The 18,374-nt window shown below is 32.2% G+C and overlaps 4 protein-coding genes across 6 annotated transcripts; 2 read left to right on the top strand and 2 right to left on the bottom strand.

The window, feature by feature from the left end:
• On the top strand, positions 1–1,868 carry LOC105138679 (aquaporin PIP2-7-like). Its single transcript, XM_011044832.1, has 4 exons — positions 1–566; positions 652–950; positions 1,041–1,184; positions 1,462–1,868. The coding sequence occupies exons 1-4, from the start codon at positions 278–280 to the stop codon at positions 1,597–1,599; spliced, it is 870 nt and encodes a 289-aa protein (XP_011043134.1). The 5' UTR covers positions 1–277; the 3' UTR covers positions 1,600–1,868.
• Positions 1,869–4,631: 2,763 nt separating this feature from the next.
• Positions 4,632–7,352, bottom strand: LOC105138677 (cell wall integrity/stress response component). Its single transcript, XM_011044830.1, has 5 exons — positions 6,988–7,352; positions 6,784–6,902; positions 6,196–6,253; positions 5,964–6,041; positions 4,632–5,138 (listed from the first exon to the last, which is right to left on the bottom strand). Exons 1-5 carry the CDS (start codon positions 7,196–7,198, stop codon positions 4,945–4,947), a joined length of 660 nt encoding a protein of 219 aa, XP_011043132.1. The 5' UTR covers positions 7,199–7,352; the 3' UTR covers positions 4,632–4,944.
• A 4,170-nt stretch (positions 7,353–11,522) lies between these two features.
• LOC105138675 (Putative methyltransferase family protein) lies at positions 11,523–14,248 on the top strand. Of its 3 annotated transcripts, none has more exons than XR_844830.1 (8): positions 11,523–11,817; positions 11,925–12,029; positions 12,116–12,202; positions 12,791–12,841; positions 12,948–13,041; positions 13,181–13,265; positions 13,440–13,711; positions 13,997–14,248. XR_844830.1 is itself a non-coding variant. In XM_011044827.1 (7 exons), exons 1-7 carry the CDS (start codon positions 11,698–11,700, stop codon positions 13,585–13,587), a joined length of 690 nt encoding a protein of 229 aa, XP_011043129.1. In that variant the 5' UTR covers positions 11,523–11,697; the 3' UTR covers positions 13,588–13,975. The 3 variants fall into 3 exon arrangements, 1 of the variants encoding a protein (XP_011043129.1); XR_844829.1 differs by lacking the exon at positions 13,997–14,248 and adding an exon at positions 13,852–13,975; XM_011044827.1 differs by lacking the exon at positions 13,997–14,248 and having other exon boundaries at positions 13,440–13,975.
• LOC105138676 (peroxidase 64-like) lies at positions 14,169–15,713 on the bottom strand. The gene is made up of 4 exons (XM_011044829.1): positions 15,417–15,713; positions 15,131–15,319; positions 14,820–14,982; positions 14,169–14,731 (listed from the first exon to the last, which is right to left on the bottom strand). The coding sequence occupies exons 1-4, from the start codon at positions 15,621–15,623 to the stop codon at positions 14,337–14,339; spliced, it is 954 nt and encodes a 317-aa protein (XP_011043131.1). The 5' UTR covers positions 15,624–15,713; the 3' UTR covers positions 14,169–14,336.
• Positions 15,714–18,374: the final 2,661 nt, after the last annotated feature.

The raw sequence follows: 18,374 nt of genomic DNA, 5'->3' as shown, positions 1-18,374 counted from the left end.
TCAAATTTTTGAGGTCAGAGGCGTGCAATTTTTTTACCATAATCACAGGGTCTCGCTGTATAATAAATAGCGGTCCATCCATGGTCTCCTCAGAGTCAAAATTGATATCCGGGACTAATTCAAATTCAACAGAAACAAACCGAGGATCTTGAAGATAAATACTTCCATTCTCCATCTCTCCACTTCAATATTCCAAGTGATATATAGAAAGTAGAGGAGGAGAAGAAAGATAGTTTGGCAAAGGAGAGGAAAAAATACTCCAGAGAAAAGAAAAAAAATGAGTTGTGAAGAGAGAAACATCGAGCGTCAACGTGGAAGGGATTACCATGACCCGCCACCAGCTCCTCTATTAGACATGGGAGAGCTGAAGCAGTGGTCATTCTACAGAGCCTCAATTGCAGAGTTTATTGCCACCTTTCTCTTCCTTTTTTTCGCTGTGTCCACCGTTGTTAATTACAAGGAGCCTAATTATACTGACCAATGTAGTCGTGTTGGCTATCTTGTTATTGCTTGGGCCTACGGTGGCATGATTTTTGTGCTTGTCTACTGCACTTCTGGAATTTCTGGTATTATATACATACTTTTCTTTCTCTCCGTTAAATTTCATGTTTCAGGAAATTGAACTTAATTTATCTTTTATTTGAATCTCAGGTGGCCATCTTAACCCTGCGGTAACATTCGGTATGCTCGTAGCAAGGAAGATGTCGCTGATTCGAGCAGCTGCCTACATGGTGGCACAATGCCTTGGAGCTTTACTTGGCCACTTGTTTGTGTTCCTCTTCATGTATGCTGATGAACAGCAGAGCCCGGATGGTGTTGTTAACGTTGTTTCACGTAACTACTCCAAGGGTGCAGGATTAGGAGCTGAGTTCATTGGCACTTTTGCCCTTGTCTATACTGTCTTCTCCGCCACCGATCCTAAGCGGAACGCTCTCGACTCCCACGTGCCTGTAAGTACATATATAGTGCTAGCTGCTCTGACGACTAATGGGTCGATGGTGTTAAGCAGAGTTTTGAGTTTTTTATGTTATGTTGTTCAGGTTTTGGCCCCATTGCCTATTGGTTTTGCCGTGTTTGTGGTGCATTTGGCTACAATTCCCATCACTGGAACTGGCATCAATCCTGCTAGAAGCCTTGCTACTAATTTGCTTCATCGTGGCACTGCAGAAGCCATGGATGATCTGGTGCGTTCTTCTTTGACTACGTCAACACCAGCTATTATTCCATTTGCATTTCAACGCAACATATAAAGATGTGGCGGATGGTAATTCACAACCCTGGCCACATCTTAGAAAAAATCTTAAACGAAACAACAGTTACTTTTGATTCGCAATCATGCACGCATTGCAATTTCGTAACCTCACACAGTCTTGCTTAACTATTCTGTCAAGTGTGTGAGTAATGGAAACTAGCATATTTTTAGAATGGCTGTCTAACCTCTGTTGTCATTATGGTGAACAGTGGATTTTCTGGGTTGGGCCTTTTCTTGGAGCACTGGCAGCTGCCGTGTATCACAAATACATACTGAGGGCAGGAGCTGTTAAAAATATGAAGTCGTTCCGAGCTTCGGGTTCCTTCGGAAGCCAACCACCCGTCTGAGGGGTCAAAACCTTGGGGTTGTTCCGAGCTTAGGGGTCCTTCGGCAGCAAACCTTCCGGCTAACGGGCTCAACAAAAATGCATCGGCTTCTTCAGCAATTCGTAGTTCTACTCTGATTCATTATCCGGTTTCTTTATACCATTCTGATTTACTTGTGTGTATTTGTGTATATATGATCTGTAGCCAAGGTGGGCATAGTGCATCTCTGTTCCTTGCTGTGTTCAAGATCTGTATGTTACCACAAGCCAACTTACTAATCTTTTTATTCACCATCTATTTTTCGTTTCCAGTCTATATTAGTGACACTCTAGAGTCTAGATAGCAATCCAGAACTGGAAACAAGGCTTGGTAAGAATAAGATTCACCTTAAATTCACAAAACCTGCATCTTTCTTCCTCCAACCAGCTTAATATATTTATTTTTGTGTCTTAAATTTTTTTTGAAAAAAATTATATTTTTTTATGTTAAATTAATAATTTTTATTTTTAGATATTTTAATATATTAATATTAAAAATAATTTTTTAAAAAATAAAAATTATATTAAAAAAAAACACTTTAAAAATTAAACTCTCGTGATCAAGAGACAATTGCAATGGCATATACAGTCCGAAAACGAAGGTGAATATAACACCCCATCCACGAGGACGCGACTATAACCCTATGCTATGAGAAATTTTTTTAACCTCCACAGCTCCTTTATCCAATTTACACATTTCCAATAGACTATATATATATATAATCTTACCGCTTACTATTTTCATCAACACATAATAAAAATACACAATATTAAATATAAGGTAATAAATTTACGATATCCTTTTGAATACATAATTTTCATAACAAGTATCCATCCTTGTTTTTTATTATTATTTCTTTACAATCTATATACTATTTTTGACTTAATAAACATACAATAATTATCCTATAATATATATCAACTAATTTTACAAACTTTTTCTTAAAGTAAAGTAATTTTTAAAAATATAAATCTAATTTCGAGATACCTTAAATGAACAGGTAAAACACTAATGAAACACATAAAAATTTAAAATAAAATTTTCAGTCTACAAATATTTATTTTAATTAATCACTTTATCAATTCTAAGAATAATATAACACAAGTTTTTTTAATCAAATTTCATAGCAATATCATGATTTCCATTGCAATCATCATTTACATTTTAATTCAACTACTTCCATAAAATCATCACAAATAATTTTAGTTCATAGTCCAAAATAATTTAGAATTTTATTTTTAATAAATTTTTTTAGAGTTGAAAAAACAAAAAATAAAAAAACCAATTATCAATACAATTAAAAGAACTAAGGTCCTCCTGTATACTTCATTATTTATATCAATAATAAAACAATTTTTTTCATCTTTTTTTTTAAGTTTTGTCTTTAGTTTTTTTGTTTAGTCCTTTTGTGGCATCAAATTTCATAGAAAAAGTTGTAAATTATAGTTGAAAGATAAAATTAAAATACAAATAATCATTTCGGTTACTATTAAGTCGTGAAGTAACTACAATCTACAAAGGTGATGGGTGTAGCTCAACCTTAAGTTTGCTCCTTAGAAATCACAAGATTGAGCCTCACAAATTTCAGAACCATTAGAGATTTATATAGTAGTTAATTTTAATGTTTGTTGAATTAATTAAAATATACATAAACTAATCCAAACACTCACATTAATCTAAAAAAAATGAGTAGTACAGGGCAAGAGATAAACTCAACAAGCAGGTTTGCATTCACATGCTTGGAATGAATTGCCTCCTCATTTGCATTTTAATTCTACCACTTCCATAAAATCATACAAATAATTTTAGTTCATAATCCAAAATAATTTAGAATTTTATTTTTAATCAATATTTTTAGAGTTAAGAAAAAAAATCCTCATAGCTTCTTCACTATTTATATAAACATTAAAACAGCTTTTTTTCATGTTTTTTTTAGTTTTGTCTTCAGTTTTTTTTTATTTAGTCCTTTTATGGCATCAAATTCCATGAGAAGAATTTTTAAATTATAGTTAAAAGATAAAATTAAGATACAAAGGATCGTAATGAAAAATATGAAAAATTGAATTTCAAAGTTGTTAAAATTTTTATTTTGATTTAAAATTTTATTTTATTTATTTTTTAGTTATTAAATTTGAAAGAGAAGAGACACTCATCAAAAATTAGTGAATAAAAAAAAAATATTGGCTGGCTATTTTCCAACAATAAAAAAAAAAATCTTTGTGTCAATCATTTTATTTTCTTGAGAGAAGTTTAATGAGTGTGGTTTTTTCTTCCTAACATTATAAAAAAATAGATTGAGTTTCATTTGGTTTATGTTGATTTGATTTTTTTTTGTTTTTTAGAGTGATTTTGATGTGTTTTGGAGTTATGAAGTGGTTTTTTAAGGTTTATATAATGTTTTAAGGTAAAAAAAAAAAAACAGAAATTAAGTTTTGGTAAAAAACATGAATTTTAATTTATTTTTTTTTTGTCTCGAAACGGTGATAGGTATCTTAAGGTGCGTGCACCTATCCCATTAACCCTTGGCTTTTTTTGTTTTTATCTTTAGTTGCAAGATACTTCAAAAAGAAGGTTAGCTTGATTTGTATCAATTATTTTTCACTTTAATATTTAAAATGAATTAGTTATATTTGTATACCTTTTCTATGAAAATAAAAATTATTTATTAATAACAACAACATCTAGTTTATAAGGAAAAAATGAATAAAACCTCTTGTATATTCAACTATCTTTCATTTCTATTATGAAAATTAACTTTTCACTTTAATATTTAATTAATATTAACATTTTTTATTTATTAATTGATATATTCTTTTTATAAAATATAAACATCTTTTTATTTCTCAATTAAAAAATATAATATATAAAAACATATTCATAATATAATTGTTTTTTCACGTTGAAAAATCCTATCCATAACATAATACAAGCTTGTGCAAACATGTTCATTGTGAATTTAAGAAAATAATAATATTTTAAAATATATCCAGAACATTAACACATTTTTTGTAATATATTCAAAATTAACTTGAATTGGTGCCGGTAAGGATCAATTAAAGCTTGAATCTGAAAGAAAGTGAAATGTTCCAAAGTATCAAGACGGCGCTTTGGTGGTTGAATAAGATTCGCCTGCTTATGTTCACATAATGTTTAAGAACAGCTTCTTCTCGCTTGCCCAGCCACAAGCCTACTAAGAACATACCAAAACTAAGAACATACCCAACAAGAAAAAAGCTGAACAGGCTGGATCCAACCAGAAGCCTATCAGTAGAAAACTTGCACCTGCAATGCGTTTCGGTCACTACTAAGTCGCGACATAACTACAATTTACAAAGGTAAGAGCAAGACAGGGCAAGGGATGAACTCAGCAAGCAGGTTTGCATCCACATGCTTGGAATGAATTGCCTCCATGCTGATGACTACCAAATCCAGGCTCAGGTCATCAGCAACCTCACCAATTATGGCAGTGGGCTTGCTTCCTTCCCCCAGTCGCTCCAACAACCTGAATTCCTGGAACCCACCTGTCATTTAAAAAAAGAAACATGTAAATACATTAGCAACTTAAACAAAGAGACTAGATAACGAGTTTCCAAGTCAAAGATGAGCACAAGCTACAGGAAAAGAAGATAAGATTACAACTCCACTTCTTGTCTTTTGCAATTGATGTGTGAAAAGTGAGGCACGAGGAAGCAGCACAAGGAAGACACAGCAAGCACGAGAACATAAAATTATACTGATAGGATGATACAAAAACCTTAATTCAAAACTTTATTACTGAATATTTCTATTCCGGTAATCTCCTAAAATACAAGCTAAATAACCCTATGTATTCTTGAAAAAAATATCATAAACAAACCTGGAAAAATAATAAAAGACTTTTAAACCAGATAGGAAAAAAAAAAACATAAAATAGCAAATCCCAAACAATAACTTATAGGCATCATCAGAAAGTCTTACCAATCTCCGATTGCTATGAAATTTTAACTCAATAGGAAATAGAGCCTTTAGAATATCTTAGCAAAATTTTGACCCGAACCAACAGTCAAATTGAAAATTATACCCAATAACATAAAGTTGCGCATTGGGAAAAAATTTCATGCATCAAAATGTCTCTTTAATTCGCATATGCACAAAAATCAGCACATCCTGGAGCCAAAACATGCTTTACAATTGGTTAATGCATAACCTTTCTTTCTTTATTTTTAGGGATTAAATTGAACTATCTAATTGTAACAAATGACATTACCTTAAATCAAGCTACTGGCTACATAAAGTGTGCACCTTGAATTGCAAATAGCAAGAAAAATCTCGCTTTCTTTCTAAAACTCATGGTTTCAGATACAAACCTTCAGCTAGATGCCAGCGAATGCTAGACATTTGGGTTTCATGCTCAGGCAACGACTCTTTCTGCCTCTCATCAATAACTGCAAAGAATGTAAATTTCTACATTCCATGAAATCTTGCATTGAAAACAGTCTGTAAAGCAAGGGAAAAATAAAAACAGAGAAAGCAACTCTTGTACTTAGTTCCCAACACTTGTATAAACAAAAAGCAAGGAATAAAGGTCAGTATGCTTACCTACAACCGTAATGTCAGCACCGTATTTCTTCGCCAATGCTGCAGCAGTTGCAGCAGCCTGTCAGACAAGTAATTACAAGTTAGAGCACAAAAAAGACTTTAAACCAGCTGCTTGCTACAGTTTCATTCACTTGCATAAAGGGAAAAATCGAGCTAAGACAAATAAGTAAACAAGAATTATATCTCTAACTAAATCACTTCCACTAAAAATTCAGCCATAGAAAAGTTTTTTTTCTCTCTCTCTTTCTTGTCTTCGTAATTTTAGTTACGATTCGGAAGTAGAATAATCACCTCATTCAATAGATCTATATTTTTACAGGAAGAGCTTTGGATAAGAAACGTAAAATTAGCATTACTCATCCATAAGAATGGGTCTTTGAACGTCGGATTATTATTATTGCAGAATTTCCCCTCAATTTTTCTTCATTTTAGTGCTATGATCAAGCCCTCTTTTTTTTTTTTGCTAACAAATAATAAATATCATGAAATCCCTGAGCTAAAAGACTCTCCAGTTCTTAAAATACAGAACCAAACGGTCTAAAATAAAAAATTATTTCCTTAAACAATGAAAAAGGATGAAAAGATTACCTGTCTAGTTCCCTCGGAGAGATAAGGATTCGTATCAGTAATTGGCAATAACAAATGCTTGAAATTAGTAAACGCCTCAGCTGCTAAACTCACTTCTGATTCTTTCGCCTTCGCCTTTCCTGAAAACAGCTATTCCAAATCAATTAAGTCATCCAATAATTTATTTGAAAAGTAATAAAATATAAAATTAAATTATGAATTTACCTTTCTGGCCAATGCGACGGAATTTGGGAAATATAGATAGCTTGCGTGCTTTAGTTTTCAGTGAAGTAGAAGATAAAGTTAAATCAGAGTGATTTTTATTAAAAGAAAGCGGAGGAGGAGGGGGAGGAGGGGAGGAGGTGCTGAAGAGTGCAGCTTTTGTGAGATTTGAGGGTTCAGTGGGAACGGCAACCAAGTAATGAGCAAAAGCCATGGAAATGACACCAAGTGGTTAGTCCTGACAGAGTGAGCGCAAGAGATGAGCTTGAAAGTGAGAGAGGAGAAGGAAGAAGAAGACTGCTGATGATGATGATCCGAGAAAGAGAGAGAGATAGTGATTACCCGGGTGTCACGTGCGAGACGGTCATATATGATTTACCATGTCCCTTTTTCTTTCTTATTAAGAATCCAAAATTACAGATAATAGCGTCTGCGGATAGCCACCCCAATCATCTCATGAATAATAACTATTATTTGTTTTTTTCAAATATTTTTATTTAAAAATATATTAAAATAATATTTTTTATTTTTAAATTAATATATTAAAAAATTAATTTAAAATGAATAAATAAATAATTTAAAAAATTCTTATAAAACATAAAAACAAATAAGTTTTAGGTAGATGTTTTCTATTAAATCCTGCTGCACTAAGAGAAGAAAAGAAAAAAAAACCAAGTCAAGTAGATATATCATTTTGCTTTTAATGGAAAAAAAGACATTATACTATGAAAAAAATGTGTGCTGATCATTTTGCCCCCAATTAATTTCGCAATGCCTAATAAACCCCTAGAAAAGACAAAAATAAACGAAGACAATCATTCTCAGTTTTGCTGAGAAAGACAAAGACATTAAAACATTGTTTCATTACATAGTATTTTGAATCTATACACACGGTAAATACTCGGTTCCCTTTTGCTTTTTTAATATAAAATTACATTACATTGGCATTCCATTATCACATTACATTACAATTACAACAAAAACTAAAAGATATTGATGTTTTCTACTATAATATATATTTTTTATTTATTTTTGTTATTAATTTTTTTTCTTCCAATTAATTTTTTCACAGTTAAATTAATATCAACAAATTTTATTTAATAAAAAGAATTTCATTTAAATTTTATATAGCTGTTGTTTTACTTTTAAAATTTATCAAAAAGTAGACTAGTTTTAAATTAATTTTTTATTTTGAATATTTTTAAATTATTTAAATACATAAAAATATTTATTTAAATTTATTGGGTATTTTTTATATATATTTATGGTTAAGAAATAATTGAAAAATAATTTTTATTGGTGTAAAACACCCTTTGATTTTTTAGTAACTTTTTAGTCACTAAGATCTAGGTGCAAGGTAACCTTTTTTTTTCCCTCTCAAAAAACATGGGTGAATGACTTAAAAAATAAATAAATATATATATATATATATATCATAGCACACATATATATATGCCTATGCTGGCAAACCTATGCATCTAGGCTAGCGGACTTATGTGCCTAGGCTAGTGGAATTATTAAGGCCTATAAATGCGAGGCTTTTTTTATTTATTTTTTTATTTGATTTTAAATTTATTTTAGATTTACATCCATGAGTGTTTTTTTTTTTTGCTTTTTAGTTTTAAATAAATATTTTATTATTTTATTAATACTTAATTTTATAAATATATATTTTTATTTTATAATCATTCAAATTATCTTTTGAATTAAACTTCATATGATTTATTATTATTTTCCCCAAAAAAACATCTTATTGGTGTCTATTTTTCTACATTAAAAAAATTAATCGGACTCGCAATTTAGTGTCGGTCAAGGATTTATTAGAATCACTAATTAGTGCAGGAATCAAGATACTTGTCCAACCTCTCAGAAGAAGCTCTGACTAGCTGTTGTTCTCCAAATAAATGGCATTAAGCGATCAGCAGCAGCATTCATAACAATAATGAATTCTGAATCCATCTCAAGCTCAAACCTCTCCTTTAATGGCGATTCTCCCAAGCAAAACATAAACTCATCACTGTTGCCTAAATCTCATCCTTACCAGCTTCAGGAGGAGATAGTAGGTCAATGGCAAAATAACATGGTTTTTTTAAATCTAACCGGGTAGTTGACTCGGTATAATAATCAGGTTATAGATCATAAGAGTTAATTAGAATTAATCCAAGTCAATAAAAAAAATAATGAATTTGTGCCCTTTGCTTTCAAGGTAGTTTTATCCATACTTATTTTTAGCAAATTAAATAATAAAACTTTATTTTAATTTTCTTGTAGTGAAAATTAATTTTACCTTCCATCGTCCTCTTTTTCCTTCCTTCCCCCTATCCTCATTTCCCTTTCTTTCCCTCTCCCCCTCTTCTTCTAAAGCCAGACTCAATGATCCTACATAAAAACCTTTGAAACCATAATCCCCTCTATTTTCTTCTTTTTCACAATCCCCAACCCCCATACTCCCAACTCATCTCTTTCGAGTTGCAGTCCTCGACTCTCCGATACAACTCAACAAGTCTTCTTAAATTGCAGCTTTTTTTGTTTTTTAAATCTGTGAACCAAACTGGATTTTCTCAACCGAGTCAGGTCACCTCCAACTCCTCTTATCCTCTCCTGAAATCTCATGGCTCATATTGATCGGCAACAATCAAATCAACAATTTTGATTCATCTCCATTGACTCACCACAAAAGGGACGATTCCTAATATATAAAAAGTCTTGAAATCGTTTAAAGATTTTGTTTTTTGCTATATCTCCTAAAGTTAGCGTTAAAGATGTGATTTTTGATGGCTCTATTTTGGATGATGCTCTTATTCATTTTTATTGAAGATTATTTTAGATGATGCTCTTATTCATTTTTATTGAAGATAATTTGACTTGTAGTGTGATTTTAATCGTAAACGACATCGTTACGTGTTTGTGTGTGTGTAAAGGGTCGGGTCTTAAATAGGTTTGTCTAGGGCGATTGGATTCTGGGTTGATTTTTAGGGTCGACCAAGTTTTATCGGGCTAAATTTCTAACAGGTTTTTACTTAGATCCGACCTGATCCTGGGTCTGGATCGATCAAATTTCAAGTCAAGTTTCATAACTATACAAAATAGTCGAAGAAATTAAAAAGTCAAATAAATCCTACTATCGTTATCCATGATTAGAAACTCAAATTGAATAAAAGATTTACAAGCTATAATCTACTCTCTCTTTTTTTTAACATAAGATCACCTTTATTAAAGTTTTTCTTTATGACTAGCTCATTTGCTCGAAGATTAGTTTTTTATAACTAAAATGTAATTGTGCGAATAATTTCTCTCCCCCTTTTCTTTGCCGATAACTTTCACTCCTATCTCCCAACATCTTATATTGAAACAAGATAAAAATAAAATTTAAAAATTTAAAATAAAAAAACCAAATATGCATAAAATAAAAATTTTAGGGAGTCAATTGAAGCTCTCATGTCTTTTAAACAATGAAATCCTTTTAAAAAAATTATGTTTCTATTTTAATTTTAATCTTTGTTTTTTTATATTTCTTTTTAATTATAACTTGAAATTTTATTTTATAATATTGATCTTTAATTTAATGTTAAAATATTATCTAACACCTCGCATATTCAAAAGTATGCAGAGCAAAATAAATTTCAATACATAAGACCATACAAACACAACTTGTGAGGATGAAATAACAAAGAAAAAAAGCATGAGGTTAGAAGTGTAAAAACAAACTTTAAAGACCAAAATATAAAAATTTTATCCATAAACAATGACATGAATAGTGAAATGAGTATGTATGAACAATGTTTTGCTACAGAAGAACATTATTTTAGTTTATTTTATATTTGTAATTGTAATCATTCTACCTTTTGATGCAAATTTCACTTGTTTTATTTTTTCTCTTACTTGCATGTTCTTGCATATAAATTTATAACATAATATCAAGTGAAAACAGATAATTTTTGTTCGAAAATATTTTTAAATTGAGTTAGCTTCTTGAAATATATTTATGATTCTTTGGTGATCTTTTCATTGAGCTTAAAGTTTATAAGATTTATTTTATTTGGTGGTGTGATTGTGTTTTTATAGATTGTTTGGTCATGTGAGATTAATTATTTTTAAAATATTTTTTATTTAGAAATATATTAAAATAATATTTTTTATTTTAAAAAAAATTATTTATAATATTAGTAAATCAAAATTATTAAAAAAAATAAAAAATTAATTTTAAATAAAATAAAAAAATAATTTTATCGAAACTCTAGTATAAATAAACGAAGCTCCAAACAAGTATTAAAGTTAGAAGTTGTTCAATTCTCTCTGAAGTGATATTGTGATCTACTTTTCTTCATTTCATCTTTCTTAAGTTCATTTTCTCCAACTGATATCAATTTCAAAAAAATAAAGAAAAATGGCTGATGTATTTAATTATGTGACACACGCATCAACTTAATGGCTGATGTATTTAAGCCTAGGATTTATTCTTAGCAAAAATAAATCAAGGGTTCTAATCAAATAAATGTCTATACTTAAAGGACTGTCCGTGATTTCAAGTTTGACACGGGTTCATCTGACTCGCGAGTCGCGAGACCACCGTGCCACAGCCCTTGCTTTTGCCGCACACAGTCCATTCACAGATCTAAACGCAGCGGTTTGGGCAAGTGATTTTTTTAATCACAGCGAACGTTCCGGTACTCAGACCACAGTTAACCATATCTTTCTCTTATACCGGTGGAGATGGACACGGAAGACGGTGCTGACAGCGGCTCTTCTTCGGGCGGGAACATGACCACGGTATCTCAGCATACTTTCGGTGACAAATTTGACAAACCGGCGTTCACCATCTCAATAATCGAGGCACTACTTTTTATTTTCCATTCAAGAGAAAGAAAAAACCAAAATTCTAGCTCTCAAAATGCAGACAATGAATTCCCTTTTTTTTTTTTTTTCCTGTTCTGAATTAGAATATGAAAGAAGAATATGGCCTGTTTGTGTGGCCATGTAGTGTTATACTTGCTGAGTATGTTTGGCAACAGAGATTGCGGTTTTCTGGTGTTAGTGTTCTCGAGGTAATTCGATTTTCTATTTTTTTTCATAATTGAGTGATGTGTAGTTTTTTTTAATATATATAATCTGATATAATATAGTTTTGTAGCTTGGTGCAGGGACTTGTTTGCCTGGATTAGTGGCTGCTAAGTTGGGATTGGATGTTACTCTGACTGATGATTCTAATAAATTAGAGGTATTCCTTGTTAATTAAAAACGTTAACCCTAAACCAGTCTTCTCAAAAATCAATAAATATGATAGGTTGCAATGTATTATATAATGATATCTCGTTGACACAGTTTTGTTTGAGTAGTCACTAATGTAGTTTCCTGAAATCTTTATTCCGGATTAGTTTCCTGAATAATATCGGCCATTGATGGGGTGGACTCAGTTGGTGGTTCTGATACTCAATTGGTGGGTCTGATGCGACTCCAAACTCAAATAGTTGATATTATTCGGGAAACTCATTCGGTATGGATTGTTTTTTAGGATGAATAGCATTGCTGGATCCTTAAATTGAAGCTCTTTATGTTTCAATCTGGATGTTAGTCTCCTGAGTAATAACGGCCATTGATGAGCTGGACTCTCAAACAGCACCAGCCATCAATTAGTTGATGTTATTCAGGAAATGCACACATGATGGATATTCCAGAATACATAGCGTTACTAGATTCCTAAATAAAAGCGCTTTACGTTTTGATGTGGTTGTTAAATAGGTTAGTTTGGTTGGATTTCTCTTGCCTCAATTGACTGTTCACAAGCATTATTGTTTTGGATCTGCAGGTGTTGGACAACATGAGAAGAGTGTGTGACTTGAATCAACTTAATTGTAAAGTAAGCTATCACTGTAAAATTGTTGTTCTCCATATGCTATTAGCCTTGAGGGTATTTTCTTCCTTCCTTTTTTCAAAACAATTTGTGATATACTTCTACTTTGTAGGTGTTGGGACTGACATGGGGAGTTTGGGATGAGTCTATATTCACTTTGAAGCCAAAACTTATTCTTGGGGCTGATGTACTCTATGATGCAAGTGGTAAATTACTTTTGCTGTTATGGTTTCGATCTTTATGATTATTTTTTTTTTCTTTTCCTCAGTTTACTTCTTCCTTGCCCTGTATATTGCTCAAATTTAATTTCACCGGAAAAAGCTTACTTCCATTTTTGTTTTTAAGCTTTTGATGACCTTTTTGCCACTGTGACATGCCTGCTCCAAAACTCTCCGGGGTCTGTCTTTATAACAACTTATCATAATAGAAGGTAATTAATGATCATCTTCAGTATTTGGATCTGATTTTATGCTATACCATGCCATTTCTTGTTCGCACACTCTTCTAACAGTAACGTCTCTTTCGTAGTTTTCACACTTTTTTAGACAAATGTTTCTTATTCTAATGAAACCTTCATTTGTTTTCTTATTGTAATTATGAGCAGTGGGCATCATCTTATTGAGTTCCTGATGCTCAAATGGGGATTAAAATGCGTAAAGCTTATTGATGTTTTTTCTTTCATGCCACCCAACAAGGCATCCGGGCTAAGTGGCAATATTCAATTGGCAGAGATTGTATTAATCAGTGAATAGGCATTACCCGAGTAATTTCCTTTGATCAGAGCATCTGGATAGCTATCTGGTGATGCGGCATTTTGATCACTTTCTACTCATTGCTGCCACGGGAGGCTTCCCTTCCATGATGAGATGACTTGTGGTAAATTGAAGTTTTTGATGCTGTGAATTAGCGTAGTTATAATCTATTATGGTTTCTTCTACGAATGCCAAGGAGATCTATTATGTGTAGATTACTGGAGGACAAATAGATAATTGGATTTCTAATTTGTTATTGTTTAGGGATTGTTCTCGAGTGTTAGTAACTCGGGCATGGAAAATACCTTTGGGCATCCCAGCTCTGGAAGTTTTTTTTTAAACCAGTGTAAATTTTCTTGGTATTTGATACGATTAACCTGTTATGGTTTTTTATTTTTGGTCTTTATAGCCCAGGTAGGATAGATGGACCAAATCCCTGCTAATAACTGAGTCCAAAGTGTAGGTTTAACCATCTGTTGCAAGAAGTGGGATTGCAGGTCACTTTGCTTGGATAAATTGATTCCTTGCTAGCTTCATTATTTGTTATATTAAGAACCGTGACTGTTATGATCTAAAAGCCATTACCAAGAAAATATCTTTGGATGTATTATTCTTCAAAATATCTATTACAATATAAGATAGATGGCCTTCATAGCTATTAGCAAATCAGATGTCTAGTTTTTGCTATCGATACAACTGGTTGATTGCCATTTCACGGTTTAAAAGTAATGAACCAAGCTAACAGAACCTTAGTTTACCACCCTACAATCCTTCCTAACCTCCTGACCGCCTGTGATGCTACTCATCTTGATCATGGATGACACAAAAGCCTTATTGAAATTGGCTTTGGAGCTAGCAAACTTGGTGACCAAATCTTTTGTCTTTGGAGTGCTGAGTAGAGATTGGTCTGAGGAGAATAGGCCCGTTTTCTGGAGGATTGACTTGAAATATGTATTATCAAAAGTTGTCGACGAGGGATCCATGGTTGTTCCTGCGTTCTTTGCTCTGTTCGATTTTGGACAAATACTCCTTAAGCTGGATGCAAACGATGGATGCATGGATGGGTCTATGTCATGAGTGGCATTGAAATTGCGGATTCTGCTTTGGAAGGATGAGCAGTGGGAAAACCCTAAAGTATGGCCACCTGCATATGAGTAGTTGGCAACGTTGTGATTTCATGGATGAAAACTATTGAAACAAATAGCAACAGTAGCAGTCAGGCTTCTGTTTACCTGAAAGAGCCACAAGGTCATCTAAGGACAGACCTCTCTGAGAGAAACTCTGCTGCAGCTGAGTTATGTTAAAGGTAGGAGAAGGCAACTGTGTTGTTTCACTAGCCCTTGACTTTCTCCCATCTTTTCTTCCTTTTGGGACATCCCATGTTGGACCTCCGGACTGCAATATGAAATTGATAAAACTATCAGTAACATAATTTTTTTTTTTGTCATTGTTATCCCTGTTTCAGTTTCCAGGTTTACTTCTTGTTTAGGCAAGTGATAGTCCTGATCTTGCGGGAATGTTTTAGCTTGTTTTGTTATCTTACAAATACAACTGCATCTCTTGCAGCTAAAGCCAAGATATCAGCGCATGATACCACTCCTGGGCATGAAGCTTCCACTTCTTTCTTTGCGTTGTCAATGACATAAAACGCATGCAAAGAGATATTAGGTGGGCCATCTTTCTCTGCTTTGTTGTTCCCTTTCGAATTTAGCAGAACAGAAGCATCACAGCCCTGAAACAAGATGCAAACATCCAAGTTAGGAACAAACAACGAGCAGGAAAATGATAGAAGAAACTTTGGAAGAAAAATATAATATGTTAATCTCTACTCTTATGAAACAGTCATGGAAATGCATCCGGAGTAGCGCTGCGGGGACCGTTTTGTCTTTCATCATTGCATTATTGACAGCATTTGTAACGATGGAATCGACATCAGGGCACGTTTTCTCATAGTAATTCAAGCTCAGTGCATCTGCTCCTGAAGATATCGAGAATACAAGAACCGAGCTCAAGCATAAGGCAGCAACAAAAGCCATGCTAATGCTAGGAAATATGACCTGGCTCTCAACTTGGATTTTCGCATGGAAACTGAAACTGGCTCTCGGGACTCTTTATACTTGAACTGAGAGAGACTATAGACTGAGAGTTGATGACGGGTGAAATGCTGGCCCAGAATCGTGAATCGGTGAAGGAGAAAGCTAATAATGGAGTAGTGCAATTTAAGCATCCTCACTGTAGTGTTACTAAAAGACAACCCTTGTCAATTCTGCCTTCACGCTCCTGGTACCGTCCACAGTCCTCTCATCGGTATGAATAGCAATCGTAATTTATTCGAGTTCTGTATCTGCTGCTTAAGACGTGTGTGGGGGCGTAGATTCTCTTACAGCCTTCTTTACTTTAAATTTAAGGCGCTAATGATTGTATTCAACTCCTAATCACAATTACAACATGATGTGAGATGATTGAAAAAACCTCAATGAGTATATCCAGCACGGGAAGAGAGCTAATTAATTACTTGAACGGTTAAAAAGCCATTCAAATTTACTACAATGATCACCTTCTAACCACGACGTTAAAGAATAATGAGGATTGAAGAAATCCCACTTCTAAATAATGTCTTCTCTTCTTTCTGTTTTTCGTTTTATGGCTTGGTAGTCTTTTTTTTAAATCATCACTAATCGAGATCGAGTCTTTCTTGCTTGCCGAACTAGTCAGAAAGAGCAAACGGGTAAGAGTAGAGAATTCATGAGAATGGCCTTGCGTATGCTCCGTTTGGAGTTTGGGATTGCGTTCTTCAATATCTTTTTTTTGGCTTAAAACAGCTCCGAGCAATGATGGAATTTATATCATTCGTTAGCTTTATTAATGAGCATTGAGAACACGCTCAATGCCTCAAGTAGCAAAGGCAACCTCAGCTATGAAACATCATTATTAAACTTGGACTGACTCTGCTGGTTAATTTAGAATCCGGTAAATTTAATAGTGGGTCTAGTTTGGGTAAAAAAAAAAATTAAAATAAATAAAAATTCAGAGAAATTTAGTTAATTTGTGATTTAGATCATCTAGTAAAACCCGGTTGAGATTTTTTTTTAATATATTTTTTTTTAGTCAAAAACATATTTTTTATATTTTTTAGTTGATTATTAACTATTTCTAAAGTTCACTATATAAATATTAGAATAATATTTTATTTTTTCAATAATTTTTTTTTAATAAACTAGGATGAATAATATATATTTTATGCTCACAAATTTTTTTTTTTCAAAACGAGATTTGAAATCCTTTAACATACATACTCTATGTTTACAAGAAAAAATTTATATTTTATTAATATGAAATAATTTTTTTTAATTTAAATACTTTAACTTAAAAGAATAATATATTAATATAGTATCTTTTCAAAGTCAAATAAAAAATCTTTTAAAATAATTTTTTAAACTTTTTTAATTATAATATGTTTAATCTATATTTACATGAATTGTTTTTTATTTTTTATTAAAATATTAAAATTAAAAATATTTTTTTATTTTTTTAAATTAATTTAAATTAATTCAGACTAATTTATATAATTTAAAATCTAATTATTCAATGAAGTCATCTTTATGTTGGATCTGATAACCACTGCATGTTTGATGGCTTCATTTCAGGAATTGAGATCCAAGAATCTAGAACCCCACTATCATCATCCAAATGCTGCAACACTTTTATGATGTACTGACTGGGATTTGTCCGACCCTTAAATTATTACGGCCATCTTTTGCATCGGAGCTTTGGCTGAGGGCGGCGTAGGTAAAACAAACCAATCAAGGAAGCTTGTCCCTTGAGCAAAAGGGCCTGTATCCAGAAAAGGTACGTCGGGAGGTGGTTAGGGTTAAGCCATCAAATTAGTTATCAGTGAGAGTCAAAGCTTGTTTTTCAAGTCTCAGCTTTATTCGTTGCAGCTGGAGCCTAGCATGCAGCAGCAATTGGACACTGGTGGGATTTTGTTTTATGTAATTGGGGACTTGTGCAGGTGGAGATATGCCTCCTGCTCTTTCTCTTTGCGCGTGAGCCTCAATTTCTACTGTTCATCATCTGCTAATAACTTGTAAAACAAGTCCATGAACACGATCCAATGAGGAGATTATTTTATCTTATAACACTAACGTGGAATTTAAAAAACACATTTCAATCGTTTTTTTCTTGAATATGACAAAAACGACTTTAGAATAATGTGCCATGCTGTTCTGGTATTGGAGCTCCTATCATTGTTTAACAGTAAATTATAGTGTTCATTTGCCGCGCAATGCTAGTTATAGCATATTATTCTTATTTAACATTATAATGGGAGGTTTTTTAAAAAACAATTATATATATATAAGTTATAATAAAATTCAATATTTATATGGACTTAATATTTGCTTTTTAATTATGTGGAATTACAAAATATTATGTATTCTATTTATTAGCGTAAAATCTCTGAAACCACTTTCACCCTGTTTATTTTTATATTTAATTTTTAGCGTAAAATCTCTGAAACCACTTTCACCCTATTTATTTTTATATTTAATTTTTTTTAAAAAAAATTAAATTTTATTATTTAAAATTGATATTTTTTAGTATTTTTATATCTGAAATTAAAAAATATTTTTAAAACTAAAAAATATTATTTTAATTTATATTTAAATTAAAAATACTTTAAAAATTAACCATTAGCACAACCTCACATTCATTCTCTTCAAATCCGAAGAAGAGAATATTTTTTCAATTGCTCCAAATCCGAGTAATATGAGGCGAAGATGGGGGTG

Source organism: Populus euphratica, unplaced genomic scaffold (genome assembly GCF_000495115.2).
Source record: "Populus euphratica unplaced genomic scaffold, PopEup_1.0 scaffold82.1, whole genome shotgun sequence".
Classification (NCBI taxonomy): domain Eukaryota; kingdom Viridiplantae; phylum Streptophyta; class Magnoliopsida; order Malpighiales; family Salicaceae; genus Populus; species Populus euphratica.
The sequence above is the reverse complement of the archived record's forward strand: the minus strand, read 5'-3'. Positions and strand labels throughout refer to the sequence as shown.

Bases quoted from the DNA above. Each gene is read 5' to 3' on its own strand.
- LOC105138679 (XM_011044832.1), top strand. From the start codon at position 278: ATGAGTTGTGAAGAGAGAAACATCGAGCGTCAACGTGGAAGGGATTAC. The intron at 567-651 runs GTATTATATACA...TTTGAATCTCAG, and splicing joins CTGCACTTCTGGAATTTCTG to GTGGCCATCTTAACCCTGCG. The intron at 951-1,040 runs GTAAGTACATAT...TATGTTGTTCAG, and splicing joins CTCTCGACTCCCACGTGCCT to GTTTTGGCCCCATTGCCTAT.
- LOC105138677 (XM_011044830.1), bottom strand. From the start codon at position 7,198: ATGGCTTTTGCTCATTACTTGGTTGCCGTTCCCACTGAACCCTCAAAT. The intron at 6,254-6,783 runs GTAATCTTTTCA...CTTGTCTGACAG, and splicing joins TCTCCGAGGGAACTAGACAG to GCTGCTGCAACTGCTGCAGC. The intron at 6,042-6,195 runs GTAAGCATACTG...CATTCTTTGCAG, and splicing joins TGCTGACATTACGGTTGTAG to TTATTGATGAGAGGCAGAAA.
- LOC105138675 (XM_011044827.1), top strand. From the start codon at position 11,698: ATGGACACGGAAGACGGTGCTGACAGCGGCTCTTCTTCGGGCGGGAAC. The intron at 11,818-11,924 runs GCACTACTTTTT...GTTCTGAATTAG, and splicing joins TCACCATCTCAATAATCGAG to AATATGAAAGAAGAATATGG. The intron at 12,030-12,115 runs GTAATTCGATTT...ATAGTTTTGTAG, and splicing joins CTGGTGTTAGTGTTCTCGAG to CTTGGTGCAGGGACTTGTTT.
- LOC105138676 (XM_011044829.1), bottom strand. From the start codon at position 15,623: ATGGCTTTTGTTGCTGCCTTATGCTTGAGCTCGGTTCTTGTATTCTCG. The intron at 15,320-15,416 runs GTAGAGATTAAC...ATCTTGTTTCAG, and splicing joins TCCATGACTGTTTCATAAGA to GGCTGTGATGCTTCTGTTCT. The intron at 14,732-14,819 runs GTAAACAGAAGC...ACTCATATGCAG, and splicing joins TGACCTTGTGGCTCTTTCAG to GTGGCCATACTTTAGGGTTT.